The sequence below is a fragment of the Pimephales promelas genome, chromosome 1 (genome assembly GCF_988280905.1).
Source record: "Pimephales promelas chromosome 1, fPimPro1.hap1.1, whole genome shotgun sequence".
NCBI classification, from domain to species: domain Eukaryota; kingdom Metazoa; phylum Chordata; class Actinopteri; order Cypriniformes; family Leuciscidae; genus Pimephales; species Pimephales promelas.
In genome coordinates this window covers 16,913,311-16,929,332 of record NC_142769.1, presented here as the reverse complement: position 1 = coordinate 16,929,332, position 16,022 = coordinate 16,913,311, and the positions used below count along the sequence as shown (strand labels likewise).

The 16,022-nt window shown below is 39.5% G+C and overlaps 1 protein-coding gene across 5 annotated transcripts in view; it reads left to right on the top strand.

Annotated features, from left to right (window-relative positions):
- LOC120477651 (protein phosphatase 3 catalytic subunit alpha) overlaps nucleotides 1-16,022 on the top strand; it is a 145,985-nt gene that overhangs the window by 83,246 nt on the left and 46,717 nt on the right. For all 5 annotated transcript variants that reach the window (XM_089128326.1, XM_039669327.2, XM_089128336.1 and 2 more), the window contains one exon: nucleotides 9,348-9,548. In XM_089128326.1, coding sequence (XP_088984452.1) covers nucleotides 9,348-9,548 — 201 coding nt within the window. The remainder of the gene's footprint in view (nucleotides 1-9,347; nucleotides 9,549-16,022) is intronic.

The following is a 16,022-nucleotide window of genomic DNA, read 5'->3' as shown; positions in this document are numbered from 1 at the left end:
TCAGGGTCAGGGAATCCAATGGCGCTAGTTAAAAAGCTAAAAGACGTTACCACATTAACCCAAAGATGTATATGTTGGTCAAAATTGACCCGGTGTGGTTGTTTTCTTGCAATATCGTTGTTATGAAAAGTTGTTTGCATTTAATATTCCATGTTCCTTAAAAACATTTTTTTTTTATCATCCCATTGAAATATATCCACAATAATGGTAAAAAAAAAAACTACCCATCACAAGCAGTTGGTCTGATAATTTGGAGTTCCTTTTATTGAAGAGTTTACAATTATAGCTAATGTAAAATGTGGATGTTCTGGAACTATTGACATGCACATTTAGACCACAGCATGATTAAGCAACCTTTTTTATAATACAGTTTCTATATCATCATAATCATCATCGCTTTCATACATCACGGCTTAGGAATCGTCATCGTTCTGGCAGTAGTTCCTTTTCCATCAGGAGTGTCCTCTGCAAAGTCTGTGTTATCTACTGCAAAAAACACAAAGGTCCCCTTCTTCAGGAATGGTGGTACATAGAGGCCTTGGTGTGCTTTGATGTTTGCTACAACAGCATTGGCCAAAGAGCATTCCATGTGAAGGGCATGGCCATGTGAAACAGAGTAGCAATGAGCATTGAGAGGATTCACAAGCTTCTTGTTGCGTGTTTCATGGTGGACAGTCAGTGCTAGTCCCAGAACCTGTGGGTTTTCTTGTGCTTGGGGTGACCTGAATGATGCGGATTGACTGCTCGGTATGTGAATGATTTGAACCCATACATAATACTCTGGCTCACCATCAATGTTGCTCGGTCAACAACTCTGGTTCTCTTTTCAGTTTGCAGCTTTTCAGCAGGCCCAATCATTATCCAATATATTAAGGAGTGTATTTCAGGCTGGAACATCGCCAATGTCACTAGATACCTTAAAGGATTAGTTCACTTTTGAAAAAAACTTTTGCTGATAATTTACTCACCCCCATGTCATCCAAGATGTCCATGTCTTTCTTTCCTCAGTCGAAAAGAAATTTAGGTTTTTGATGAAAACATTCCAGGATTTTTCTCCATATAATGGGCTTCAATGGGAACCGGATGGTTCAAGGTCCAAAAGACAGTTAATAACTGTTTCAGATGCAGCTTCAAATGTATTTAAACAATATCAGACGATGAATAAGGGTCTTATCATGCGAAACGATCGGTTATTTCAAAACTTATTCCAAAAATGTAACTTTTCTAAGGACAAATGCTAGCCTTGCTCTATTCTGTGAGGCGCGTTTGCAACGTCACGTATTACGTAACTACGTTCAAAAGGTCACGGGCGACGTAGCCGAAAGTACAGAGTCAGTGTTTACAAGTTGAACGCATAGGTTGAACGTGCAAACTAGCTCAAACACCGTTTACAAAAAAAGGAATTAAAAGGAAAAACAACGATGTCGGACGATTTTGATTCTGTACTTCCGGCTACGTCGCCCGTGACCTTTTGAACGTAATTACGTATTACGTGACGTTACAAACGCGCCTCAGAGAATATAGCAAGGCTAGCATTTGTCCTTAGAAAAGTTACATTTTTGGAATAAGTTTTGAAATAAGCGATCGTTTCGCATGATAAGACCCTTATTCATCGTCTGGTGTCGTTTAAAGACATTTGAAGCTGCATCTGAAACTGTTATTAACACTATCTTTTGGACCTTGAACCATCCGGTTCCCATTGAAGTCCATTATATGGAGAAAAATCCTGGAATGTTTTCATCCAAAACCTAAATTTCTTTTCGACTGAGGAAAGAAAGACATGGACATCTTGGATGACATGGGGGTGAGTAAATTATCAGCAAAAGTTTTTTCAAAAGTGAACTAATCCTTTAAAGGGCAGCGCACTCTCATCCCAAGACGTCAACCAACTGACGCTTTTGACCATACGTCAACATCCTACGATTTAGGGTACCCTTTAACGCCAGTTAGATTACGCTATCTAATCCTAACCCTACCCCAGACCTAAACCTACCCGCGTCATCTAACTGACGCTAAAGCTAAAGCTTCAGTTGGATGATGCCCTAGAATCGTCATCAAAATGACGTTAAAGGGTACCCTAAAATGTCGGATGTTGACGTATGGTCAAAAGCGTCAGTTAGTTGACGTCTTGGGATGAGACTGTGTTATAAAGGGATACTCCACTTCTTTTTTTTGGAAATAGGCTCATTGTACAACTCCCCCAGAGTTAAACATTCGAGTTTTACCGTTTTCGAATCCATTCAGCCGATTTTCTGATTTTTAGAAGAATATCAGTAACCTTTCTGGTCTCATTGACTTCCATAGTATATTTTTTTCCTACTATGGAAGTCATTTGTGTTAAAAAGGGTTCTTTGGGAGTTTTGCTAATTGTAGTTTCTGGAAGAGCGTGGAACACATTTTCTCTCCAGCAAGATTTGTGGTATTTCACATCGATTGCATGTGCATCATGTGTCTTCAGTGCAGTATTATGTGACTTTTCCACAGCAACTTTGACATCTTTACCAGCATTCTTAGTCCTGATCTGGTACAGTAGCTGGACATTGTCCTTTTGACAGAAGAGGGTCCCTCTTCCTTATCCAGTGGATTTGTATGGGATTGTGTGAATGGCAACAAAGAACCAAATGTTGAGGGGTCTGGCTCATCCATTTCTGTGCTTCTTTTCTGTCCACGCTTTTTGAAAGTGTAGTGTCCTGTAGCTAAAGCATGTGCATAGCGGTGTCTTGCATGTTGTATTTCAACCTTATTAGTTGCACTTGAGTGACAGGAGCGATGCCAGACTGCCCTCTCTGTTGTTTCTGGTGTGCAGTTCTGCCACCACACGGGGTAATTTTTAACTTATGCATCTATGGGTTAATTTGGTAACATCTTGTAGCTTTTTAACTAGAACCATTAGATTCATTGACCCTTACATAGTGGGTTTAGCAGTAAATATCAACATTCCAGTTTATTCAGCATTCAAGATATTACAATTTAAAATTTTACGGCGGCCATTTTATAAACTCCAATATGACATCTGAGCAAATGCAAACCTTGATTTTCTGACTCCTTATACAATAACCTTTCCAAAAATGTATAGTTTAGCAAATCCCCCAAAAATTCCCACTAAGGTTAAAATCAGAATACAATGAGCATGACTATAGTGCTTATAAGTGCAGTGCTGATTTGTGTACAGTGGTCAGAAAGGAAACACTGTCACTGAGAGTGAATTTGTATTTTCATTGTCTGTCTGCAGTTTGTTTTCTGCTGGTATGTTTTGTTGCATAATTTTACAAAACTAAAGTCAGACCCTTCTGTCTTCACTTTAAATTAAAAAAAAATAACTTCTCACACCTACGGTACATACAGCATATTTGTTTGGATAGTGATTAAAATGCAGTGGTTGCAAAAAGAGATTTTTTTTAAGCTAGTTTGACCTGTAATATGAGCAAATTAATAACAAATACATTTACTCTCTAAAAAAATGGAAATCCTCTTGGCCATGAAAAAAAAACAAAACAAAAAAAACATGATCAGTGAATCCTCTGAACAGGATCTAATCCATAAGATTTGGAATCAGGTTTGAACCAGACTTGGATAATAGCATTTTTATTGCAGCGGTAAAGTCAGCAAATGTATATATAAATATACATATATTATATATATATATATATATATATATATATATATATATATATATATATATATATATATATTTTTTTTTTTTTTTTTTTTTCTAGGGCATGTTTATAAAAGCTACTTAAACTGAAAATAGGACAATTGTGTTCACCTACCATGTTCGAATGTATTCCATAAGTCCACAGATCTCAACTACTGTATAATAGCATGAAGAAGAACCGAAGAACCCGTATTTTTTTTTTTTTTTAAATACTGCACAATACCTTCAATTTTACAAATATCTTTCAACACATTAATGTATTGAGCTGGCCAGTCTAGGATTATTATATAATGGAGATGACAGAATGTGCCCATGTCTTGAGTATGGAGCAAATTAGACAAATTCAAATAAATGCTTTTGTGTAAAAGGGTCTGAAAAATGGTGATGGTAAACCAAACAGGCTTCTGGACGTTGCACTGGTAAATTGCATTTGTCTTGTACCTGTGTTTGTACTTACTTATTTACCTGTATACTGATTACCCGTAATACTGATAAATAGCTTTGCATTTTTTATATGTGTCTGAAAAATTTTTGTCATATTCACCTACTATTTCTTCAGTGAAACTGAAACTTGTTGTGGAATCTCCAATATTTAGCTATTTTCTATCCATCTGGTATGAATAAGTGGAGGATAATTTTTATTTATTTATTTATTTATATTTAAAACAGGAAAAGATTTAGGACAATCGGGCCTGGCTCAGTATAAAACTGATTTTCAGCAGATTCCTGCTCTGCAGAACATAAAAACCCCATACACAACAAAGCTCACACAGTGTGGTGAGCAGGACGGCCGAGGGACGTGAGAGAAAGTCGCGAGGCCGGTGGTGCGATTGCTAATGAGCAGCACCTGTGAAGCACACCGGTCTCGCATCTCTCACGAAGGAGCGGAGCCATAAAGGGGGAGCGACGGAGTGGATGATCGAGAGAGGAACAGGCCTGCTTTTATTTGTATTTTATATTTTATTTGGTAAGGCAGCAGTCGTCCGTGAGGGGCTGCTGGCCGGTATTTATGTTTTATTTTGGGTAGCCAGCAGTCGTCCGTGAGGGGCTGCTGGCAGGTAATTTGTTTGTTTATTTTATTTAAATAAAGTTTTATTTTATTATTATGATCCGGTTCCTGCCTCCTTCTTCCTTGAACTTTGTTACACTGGTGCCGAAACCCGGGAAGAGGGAGGAACGCGCTGTCCGAGGGTCCTCGCCGCTGTGGGGAATTCGCGGTGCCATCGAGCATGGTGCGCGAGTCGCCGCCGCTTGCCGTGGGCCGGAGCCTGCTGCCGTCCGCCGCAGATGGGGAGGAGCAGGGAGCGGGGGACTCGCGGCCATGGACGCTCGAGGCGGGGCGCTGGGGTGCGTTGCCGGTGGGACGCCCGAGCTCGACGCTCCCCCGCCCCCGGTGGACGGCGACGGCTCCTCGGGCTCGGGCAGATGGCAGGAGTCCCCCGCTCCCTGCTCCTCCCCTTAACTGGCGGATGGCAGCAGGGTCCGGCCCACGGCAAGCGGCGGTGACTCCTCCTCTCCCTCCCGGAAGGCAGCCGCCCCTCCATTCCCAGGCGGTCGGCGGCGAGCTCGGGCGTCCCACCGGCAACGCACCCCAGCGCCCCGCCTCGAGCGTCCATGGCCGCGAGTCCCCCGCTCCCTGCTCGATGGCACCGTGAATTCCCCACAGCGGCGAGGACCCTCGGACAGCGCGTTCCTGCTCCAGCCCGATCTCATGAAAGTTCGTGTCTATGGCACGAATGTCATTTCTCGTGGCATTTATACGCCAAAAACAGTTTTTGCGTGTATTTGGCACGCGATTTTCGCGTACATATGATACGCACTTTTTTGCGTATAATACGCACTAACTCCCCACCCCCCTCCCCCCTAAACCTAACCCAGGGTTTTTTAGTGCGTACCATATACACGAAAAAAACACTTTTGGCGTATAAATGCCACGAGAAATGACACTCGTGGTATAGATACGCATCTTCATGAGACTGTGTTGGCTAGAGACAACAACAGACACACAAACCAAGATATTGGGCAACAGGAAGGGCTGTAAAGCCGTCTGAATGGTCACAGATATACTTGTCCATTAAATGGCGAGCAAATGTTATTTTAAATAGTCTTCTTGATGTGATATTTCCGATGTGCTGTGGGATCTCATTCCAGGTTTTTGTGAGCACATAAAAACAGATCTCTGTCCATAACAGTTTCTAAAAGCCGGTAAAGGCAAAAGTCCATTTGTAAAAGATCTCGTAGTGCACTCAGACCTTGAGCTAAGTTTCGGAACCAGTTCGGTTAGAGCAGTTACAGTGTGTCCATTTGAGATTTGATGAAACAGGTTTATCCCATGGCTTATTTTATAGTTCTGAAATGTCAAGGCATTACACATAGATAGTGCAGTACAGTGGTGAATCCAGCCTGGGAGCCTGACATGGATCTTATGAGCTCTATTATAAATTCTTAATACTGGTTCAATAATCTCATCTGTTCTTAGTGAACAAACAGGTAAACAATATGACAAAGTAGATAGAATGATGGCATGAAGATAGGTTTTTGAAACAGAAAACAACAAATATGGTCTAATTTTGCCATAAACAGATAACTTTTGATTTAACGTTCTGGTTAAAGTTTGAACATGTCCTTGATAAGTAAGATGTGAATCAAGGTAGACTCCCAAATACTTTGCTGATACAATTGAATGCGTTTGATTAAAAAAGGATTGGATATGGATTGTTTTCTTCTAGATGAATAAAAATGCATGCATTGTGTTTTCTTAACATTAATGATTATCTTGCAACCAGTTCTGTAAATGCTGCAGATCCATGTTAAGTTTGTGATTGAATGTGTCAATATTAGAACCAGAAAGAAAAATAACATCAGCATAATGCAAAGAACTAGAAAAAATCAAAACAGAAGGAAGATCATTAATATACATAAGGAAAAATAAAGGACCTAAAATACTGCCCTGTGGAACTCCCATAGGACACACTCGTGGCTGTGATGTTACTGTGCCGATTCTTACAGTCTGTCACTTAAATATGATTTAAACATATCTATTGCGGAAGATGACAAATGAAAAGAAAGAAGTTTATTTAACAGAATTTGATGATTGACTGTATCAAAGGCTTTCTGAAAATCTATGTATATAGCTCCAGTAATCTGACCCTTGTTTAGAGACACACGTAATTTGCTCTCTGAGAAGCAGCAAAGCCGACATAGTTGACTGCAAGGGTCAAAACCATGCTGGCTATCACTGAGCAGGTTATTATTTTCAAGGTGGTTAATTAGTTGATTATATAATATTTTTTCAAGCAACTTGGAAATTGTTGGAAGAATTGCAATTGGACGATAATTGGTAATATTAGTTGGATCATCAGATTTAAACATCGGGGTGATCTGGGCCGTTTTCCACGTGGCAGGAAATACTGATTGTCTAATACACAGGTTAACTAAATGATAAAGGAGTGGTATGAGAGTACTGGCATGAGTTTTAAGAAAAGTTTTTAGAAAAGTAATTTAGGGTGCTTTCACACCTGCCTCATTTAGTCAGGTTGAATCGCACTAGAGTTCGTTTTTCCCCTTGGTGCGGTTGGTTTGGGCAGGCGTGAAGGCAGCAATCGCACTGGGGTGCGCACCAAAAGCGGACCAAACAAGCGTACCGAAACCTCCTCGAAGAGGTGGTCTCGCTATGCTTTCAAACGAACTCTGGAGGGGTTCGTTTGTGGTGAGAACGTGATCCGACCTCGAACAGACCCAACTGTCAAAGAACAGTCAAAATGAACAAATCTTTTTTTTTTGTTTTTTTTTATCATTTGGTTCATTCAGTGAATGAAATGAACGAATCGACTCAGGAAAAGATCCGTTCATTTTGATGAACGAGTTTGAACAGAAGTGTCACGAACGCACATCACAGAACAGAGCAAGGTGGCCATTTGAGCTTATAAAACTTAAACTTTGTTATTTTTTTATTTTTAAATGAGTGATCGTTTCGCTTGAAAAGACCCTTATTCATCGTCTGGAATCGTTTAAAGCTCTTTGAACAGTTTGCAGTTTGCACTGAAACTGTCTTTTGTCTTTAAAAGTGAACTACTCCTTTAATACAGAATGTACAAAACCATTACAGCATAGAAAGGTAAAGAACATAGTCACCACTGTACTGCAAGAATCACCTGAATTGATCTTAAATGTAACATTTGCATGCTCGTTTATCTTCAAGTTTAAAAAAAAAATAATAATAATAATTAATTTTCTATGATTGATCCATTGGTTGTAGACAGAAAGCAGTGAGTCGGTGGGAGGTTTTGTTTATGTTCTACTCTGTACAATTACTTCTTCCAAACCACCCAGTCTTATCTTTGCCAAATCCTCCAATTCAAGCCCTAATTAGCTTTAATTAAAATGCTTATTTGTCACTTCCAGACATTGTGCTGTTTGCACTTGTGTTTGTGTGTGTTATTGTATAGGAGTCACCCCTGCAGCTGCATATATTTTATTTCAGAAAAATGCTTATATGTGGCTGATTGGAACTTTATTGATGTCAACCATTGTGTATATTTTGATAATATTAATTCATCATAATTACATCCTTTGGCACTATTTCAGTATTACATATGAAATATAAAAATGACCCAGTTCCTTCTAAATCTCATGCATTTACAATATCTCTATTTTTAACCTCACCTTAATGTGTATTTTGATATCTTGATTAGATAATCAAGTTTTCCAGATTGAAGCTATATAAAAATGTGTCCCACCATCAACATATTACGGTTGGGTGATAATTTTGGTTAATTTGTTTTAATCAATATTAAATTTGATTAACCGGCATTGTTTCGTAAGTTCTAAAATCGATCTTTTGGTCTGTGTGGTTTTATATTGATAATGTGAACAAACCTTTGCTACAAACATTAATTGTAGTGTGCCTACCATCCATTGATCAAAATGTGCTTTGTAACCTTTTACATGCAAATGCCAGCTTTCAAATTTTGTACATTTTATCTTGAAATTCAAACAACAAAAGATACGTTGATGCTCTTTAATGTGGCATAGCAGATAGCTGTAGCAAAAAAAGAAATATATACTGTACATATATATTCCTTTAAATATATAAAGATATAGATATAGATATAGATATATTTAAAGGAGCATTGTGGAAGTTCTTAAATTTCTTACCGTTATTGACACCAGTGGCCGTTAGAGAAACTGCAGCCAGTCTTATGCTCATTCTCGGAGCACACGCTCGTTGGCACTAGATAAGGCTTTTTTCTTACTTACAATGAGTTTCCGTGGGTATCTGGATTGTGCTGGAGGCTGGTCGCTTCTTTCCGTCCGCAGAGTCCATTTGAAACATTACTGCTAGCGATTGCCGCTGCTAACTAATGGCTGCCATACAGATGTAAGCCCAAGTAGTCGAGAACACGCATGACGTCCTATTTTGGCTCATAAATGTACAAGATTTTTTAGAAAAGATTTAGAAGTAAAAACCTACACATAGCCCCTTTAAATCCCCACCACTTTTTCATAACAGTTAAATACATGATAGTAAGAGATCCTGGACTTGTTAGACCACAGGAAGCCTGAGTATAAGAAAACCTTCTACTGATATGAATGACATTTGTATTTTTTTACACAAAATCAGTGATTTGCTCTTCCCTTTTAAGCAAACCAGTAATGAAATGATTGTGCTTTCTATATATTTTCCTTCTAGCTGTCCCGTTTCCCCCAAGCCACCGACTGACTGTGAAGGAGCTGTTTGACAGTGAGGGCAAACCCAAAGTAGATGTCCTGAAGGCACACCTCACCAAAGAGGGGCGTGTGGAGGAGAGTGTGGCACTGCGATTAATTGGTGATGGAGCTGCAATCCTCCGTTCTGAGAAGAACCTCCTGGACATAGAGGCCCCAGTGACAGGTCAGTGATTCTCTTTCAGATTCTGTGTTGAGGCGCCAGTGAAGAGAGAGACCCATTTGAACTCATTTGAGTTCTATTGAAGTTTTCAAATTAAAAAAAGGAAAAATCAAAAACTCTATCTATAACTCTATATTAGTTGAGTTAAATGTATTGAGTTTATTGAATTATATATATATTGAATTATATTTTGTTGAGTTAAAATAAGTGTAATCTGATGTCCCCAGAATGTGTATGTGAAGTTTCAGCTCAAAATACCCAACAGATCAATTTTTACAGCATGTTTAAATTGTCAATTTTTGGGGGCTCAGAAAAACGCGCTGTTTTAGTGTGTGCCCTTTAAATGCAAATAAGCTGCTGCTGCCGGCACAGGGGGGCGGAGCTTCATGAGCTCTCGCTCAGTCTCTCAGGACAATTTCATCTCACGGAATGATAATAATATCAGAAACTCTCAGTAACGGTGTTCATTCCGAGTTGGTCAACAATGCCTACAGAGTCAGAGTGCTGTATAGAGATGGAACAGGTATAGTTTAGTAGTTTAGTTATGGTTATTATAACATATTTGTCATCTGCTTGTATGTATCCATTATTTATTAATAGCGTACAAGTCTGCTGTTTCGGACCAGGTCCGAATGATGATCAATCATATACTGATGAGTTTAATAAAGATTATTGTACATCACACAAAAGATGAAGCATCAGTTTTACTTCAGAAAATCACCGTAATAGCTGAGTAAACACAGTAAGTTATAAGAAGTGGATAAGTTGAGGGAGTTGAGGGAGCATTCCTGTGGGCGGACGTTAGTCAAAAAACTGTTCTACTGACGTCATTGTAGAGGGTTGTAGTCCAAGCGGGCCATTTGATGTAGGCTACTTCTGTTAAATAAAATATCTCGCTTGGCATTGAAATTTGAGCTTTATAATTTTACAGATATTATTTATACTCGAACAACAACATTACACACTAACTAAAGTTTTAAACATGGGATCACGAAGAACGGGACCTTTAAACTCTAGATGTGAGTTTAAACTCTAGATGTGCAGACTAGTGCACACTGATTGATATACGCAACCTATTCAGAGATATCTACTGATTATTATGATGATTATTCACTGATCTTATATATGTACATGTTTTCTATTTAAATCAGCGTGCGTGTATTATTAGGCTCTGTGTATTTTTCGGTAAGTAGTTGTACTGTTAAAACCTAAACGATACCTATCCCTACCTTTATAGATCTGCTATGGTTAATTTATATATATATATATTAGGGGTGGCACGGTACATGAAAAAACACCCGAACCGTTCGGTTCGCTTGTCTCGGTTCGGAGCGCGTGTGCGTCTCACGGTTCGACGCATGCGCAATGTAACCTCGTGCCCGTATGTGACGTGTTTTCTTTTCGCGCGACATAAACTTGTTCGACTTGGACTGGCGCTGCACAGAGCGATCGGTGAATAACATCAATCTAGCGCGAGTCGGCTCCGTATGCATTCATCACTTTCGCGGTATTTCATGTCATTACCGATCGCTCTGTGCAGCGCCGGTTCAAGTTAATAAACAAGCCAGTAAAAGTGGAGTATGGAGCGCTGCAGGTCACGGCACGCGGAGAAATGGCAAGTGGGAGAGATGAGGGAGTTGGAGGACGCGCCAGCGTCGTATAAGTCTATGGTATAAGTCCGGTGTGTGGGAACATTTTGGATTTCATGTTATGATATTTTAATTTAACTACAGTGGCACTTTATGTATAGATAAGAGCTTCAGTCATACGTTTCCAAACCCTGCACTTTAATTTTAAGTGGAAAAAAGTACCCTCACATTTTGGGAATAGAAGCATTGTTGATACTGTTTTTGTGTTGAGGTTGAACTTAAATTTCACTTTATGTTTATGGCCTTTGCTATTGCTATAGCTTAATTATCTATAGGCAGTGAGGTTTCATGTATATTGACATTTAAAAGACAGTGTTTTAAGAGTTGCTCTCTTTTTCTTTTAAAAGAGAATTTTGGTAAGAGCTAAAGTTAGCAGTTGATACATGAAAGTTAATTTCTTTGTGTAAATAAGATTTATGTGATAAAAATGCACAAGTTCTTGTATGATAGTGATACACATTCTCCTTTTTTTTTGCCAAATAAACAAAAAGCATGTCAATTTCTTCTCTCTTGCTGTATCTAAATCTCACCTAGCTTTCCTCTGAGATAGTCCCAAAATGTGCTTAAAGTCAAAGAGTCAAATTCAGTTTGTGCATGATTGCATGGACATAATATATATATATTTAATACTGTATCCTAAAGTGTGGATAATTAAGCTATATATCACATGCTGAAGTACATTTCTGGAGTGTTAAAGATTAAAAGAAAAAATAACAAGAACCGTACAGAACCGAAAACCGTGACCCTAAAACCGTGATGCAAACCGAACTGTGGGTTTTGTGAACCGTGCCACCCCTAATATATATATATATATATGCTATTTGTGCAGCAGCAGTATGTCTTACATAATCACAGCAGTGTATCAGTGTAGAATTGGCAGTAGAAAGTTCCTGTGCTTGCTCGAAAACAACAGCAATAATCAACTTCAGAAGCAGCGAGCAGATCTATGCCGCCAAGACCAAATACAATAACATCGTCATATACATTACCGTGCTAAAAATCTTCAGAGAGTTGTCATGAAAGAAATATATACATATGCAAGTTGTTGTATACAGTATATAGTGCACATTGATGCACAGAAAATGCACATTAAATGTCATGACAACAACACAGCATAGATGATTTTAGAGTATGATTCCTGTATAAATACACCTCTGCTTAGTTGACATTTGCTTTAGATTTCTGCAACAAACAAAAAAAGAAGAAAACAAATGATTCACTTGTGTATTTATATATTGTCCTGGTTCATGATGACATATGTGTCATCATACCTATTGTATCATAAAAAAGACCTAATGTAACTTGTGTTGATGTTATGAATTTGTCTTAGGGCACCCAAGTGAAATGAGGAGCTTTTTCCTGTTCAGAATTTGTTGTTCAGACTCCATATTGGCCATTCTATTCAAGACTTCATTAGACTTCCTGATGAGGCTTTTTGATGACTTCATTAGAACAGGACAACCCTTTGCTAACAATGGAAGCAATTATATTCATAAACCCACACGGCAGGCAGTGAGAAAAATTGCTTCCAGATTCATTATATGTTACGTTTTTTTTTTTTTCCTCCTATATTATTTGCCTTGACTGTCAGCACCCCCTTCCTCTCTCATTATTGTCATTTCTTGCCAACGCATTCTCACCCCAAGGCGTCACCTTTGACCATGCTTCAATATTTGACGTTTTAGGCGCCCTTTAGCGTCACTTACATGACGCCATCCTACGGCGTCATCTAACTGACGCTAAAGGAAAGCGTCAGTTAGAGGACGCGGTTAGGTTTAGGTGTGGGGTGGGGGTAGGGTACACGCGATCCTAGGGCGTCATCTAACTGACGCTAAAGTGCGCCTAAAGCGTCAGATATTGAAGCATGTCCAAATGCTTCCCAAGGCGTCAGTTAAGTGACGCCTTGGGGGTGAGAATGGGCTGTTCTTGCATAGCATGTGTGGAGATCTTTAACCTTTGACCTCTGATGTGAATTGTTGAGTTTAAGATATTTATGCTGAACTTGATCTGGAGGTTTGATTCACTTTAATCTTGATACAAGCCATCTTATATGACATAATCAGTTAATTCACGCGTGTATCACACAGTAGGAAAACCACCCAGTTAGGTGTGTTGCAAAATACCGCTATAAGCGATAGCTGTGATATTAAAAAAAAAAAAACATTGCTCTGTCCCATTCATGCTTTGTGTGGACCAAACGCAGAGCTTAAGGACCTCCTGTGTACTCGCGATAAGTAGCTTGTAACATTGGGGACCTGCTTGCTTGCAGTGCCACTTGCAGAGTCTTGCTTGCAGTGCCACTCCCTTCCAAGGACGGAATATGTGTGCTAACTGCTCCACAGGTATACCATGCAGGGAATCATCCAGCACCCTCTGCAGTCAGATGCAGCAGAGACATCCGACACTAGATCTAGCACTCGTGTGTATGCCCAGAAGGTCAGCCCTTGTACTAGACTTGGTGCCCATGTGTTGTGATTCCACTACGGGTGATCCCACATGTGTATTTTTCCACGGTACGGCTTCCCTGTCAGCGAGCCTGTGTGTTTCCCTTGGCAGAGCCCACCCTGCTGTCTCTGCTCGGTATTGACTTCACTAGCTAGGCTGAATCTACCACAGAGATCTGAATCTACAGTACCACAGAGAATCGTGGTGTAGGATGCGCGATGCAAATCTCAATCGTTACCCAATTGAAATCCCAATTCATCCGTTAAAGGGGGGGTTGACTGCGATTTCACTTTTTTGATTTCAAATAGTGTGTAAAGTTGCTGTTGGTGCATGAACAGTATCTGTAAAGTTGCAGCGCTGAAAGTTCAGTGTAAGCAGAGATATCGTCTTTTAAAAATCTGGAAGTATAATTGGCTACAAAAACGACTTGATTGGGACTACAGCTGGGTTTTAGACGTCACTAACCCACACATTTACATCAACCCTCCCTCCGGAAAATGCAGAAAAGGGCATGCGCATATTTAAGCGGCTTGTCGAGTGTGTGTTCTTCGTGTTCGAGTTTCCCACGGACGCTGTTCTTTGTCAACAATGGATACACTTTATGTTTGTCAGCTGTCAGGTCTTCTGTGTTTGAGGTTCCCACGGACGCTGTACTTCGTCAAAAATGGATACAATTTATGTTTGATTATGTTCCTGAAAATGATGATCGTAAGTTAGCTCTCTGTGCTGCGCATTTTACGGAAGACAGCTTCCAGAATCTCCACGAATTCAACACCGGATTTAAAAAGAAACTGTTACTAAAACATGAAGCAGTTCCAGCTTTAAAACCAGAGACAGCAGTTGTTGGGCCACAACCTGTAAGTAGGCTAAGACTTTATCATTTTAAATGTATTTGCATATATATTTCCAGATGTAGCCTTGTGTTTTATTTTTTTTTTTTAATGCCAGCGCTGGCTTTATAGACACTATAGGCTACTAGTTATGCTATTTTGTGTCTACGACAAACACGTACAAACATTATGGAGCAACGCTGTTAAGTATAACGTTAATAGCCAGTCAGTTGCTATTGTTGCCAATCAGATGCTATTGTGTAAAACAAACGTGTATAAAGTTAAAAAATGTAGCAAATTATCATTCAGAAACGTTTAGTAAGAGCAGTGTGTGGTGAGGTTCTGCTTGACACTCTTTATCGCCGCTTTCTCGGTCTGATTCTGCCTCAAACTGATACTGCAGTATTGACCATAGTATTGTCACCTTTATTTACATGGTTGGACCTTTGCATGCACGTTTCGCCCGTAAAGGTAATGGGCGTTAACCTTCCGGACAACGTGAGCGACAGTTTAGCCAACCACAACACACCGGCCCAAACTAACCAATCTGAGCCCACTGCGTGTTTCTGAGGGAGTGGTTTCATAGAATCAGTAAGTGAACCGCTCGTTCATGGGACAGAGGAGAGCGCGGCTTACAATAAAGGTGAAATTTATGAAAAATAAGACTTTTAAAAAAAGAAAAAACACAAATACATGGTAAATTGCACCCCATAAACACAATCATGCAAAGAAAAAAAGCAGTCAACCTCCCCTTTAAGTTCTGACTTAACGTCTATGTTCCCTCATTCGGGGAACGGGAGTTACATTAGTAACCTAGACGCTCACCTCTATGGCCGTTTTTTAGATTCCAGTAAGGCAGGGTGTGAGACACCCCAGTCTGCAGGAAGTGCAGATCAACAGTACTTATATATATATATATATATATATATATATATATACAGATACGGTTACAAACTCTCTCTCCCCCTCACCACAATTTTGATTTGTGAGATTCTTTTCCAGCTCTTCAATTTCTCTCTCATTAATTTCAGCGAATCTGCTTTGTTTTTTGCCCTCTTCCTCTGTTCTGTCCATCTCTTTCCACCTCTCATCCACGCTTAGCCCACCCAATAGAGAGAGTGGAATGGTTGCCAAGCAACACAGCAACATACATATTCAGTGGAGGAGCGATACTTTTGTAATGCGGTCAGCTGTATGTTTTCTGGAATTTTTCAATGGCTTCGAAGGCTTCGAACACAGCTCAACCAATCAGAATTAAGAACCAAAACTAACCGTTTTACAACAGCATATAACATTTGATCTTTAATGTAGCAAGAAAGAAAACAAAAAAGAGGGAGACCTTAAAGTTCTAGCAAACTGTTGCTCACCTCCAGACTGTTCGTGTTACAAAATGGATATGACCCACGTCTTCCAAACCTGCACGTACACAGGCTTATTATTATTAATTTACTTCTTTTAACTTTTCAATTTTACTTTATCTACTATTTTATTTAATATTTACTTAGGTTTCATTTTATTAACAATAATTGAAATGTGATCCGTTGTCCATCATT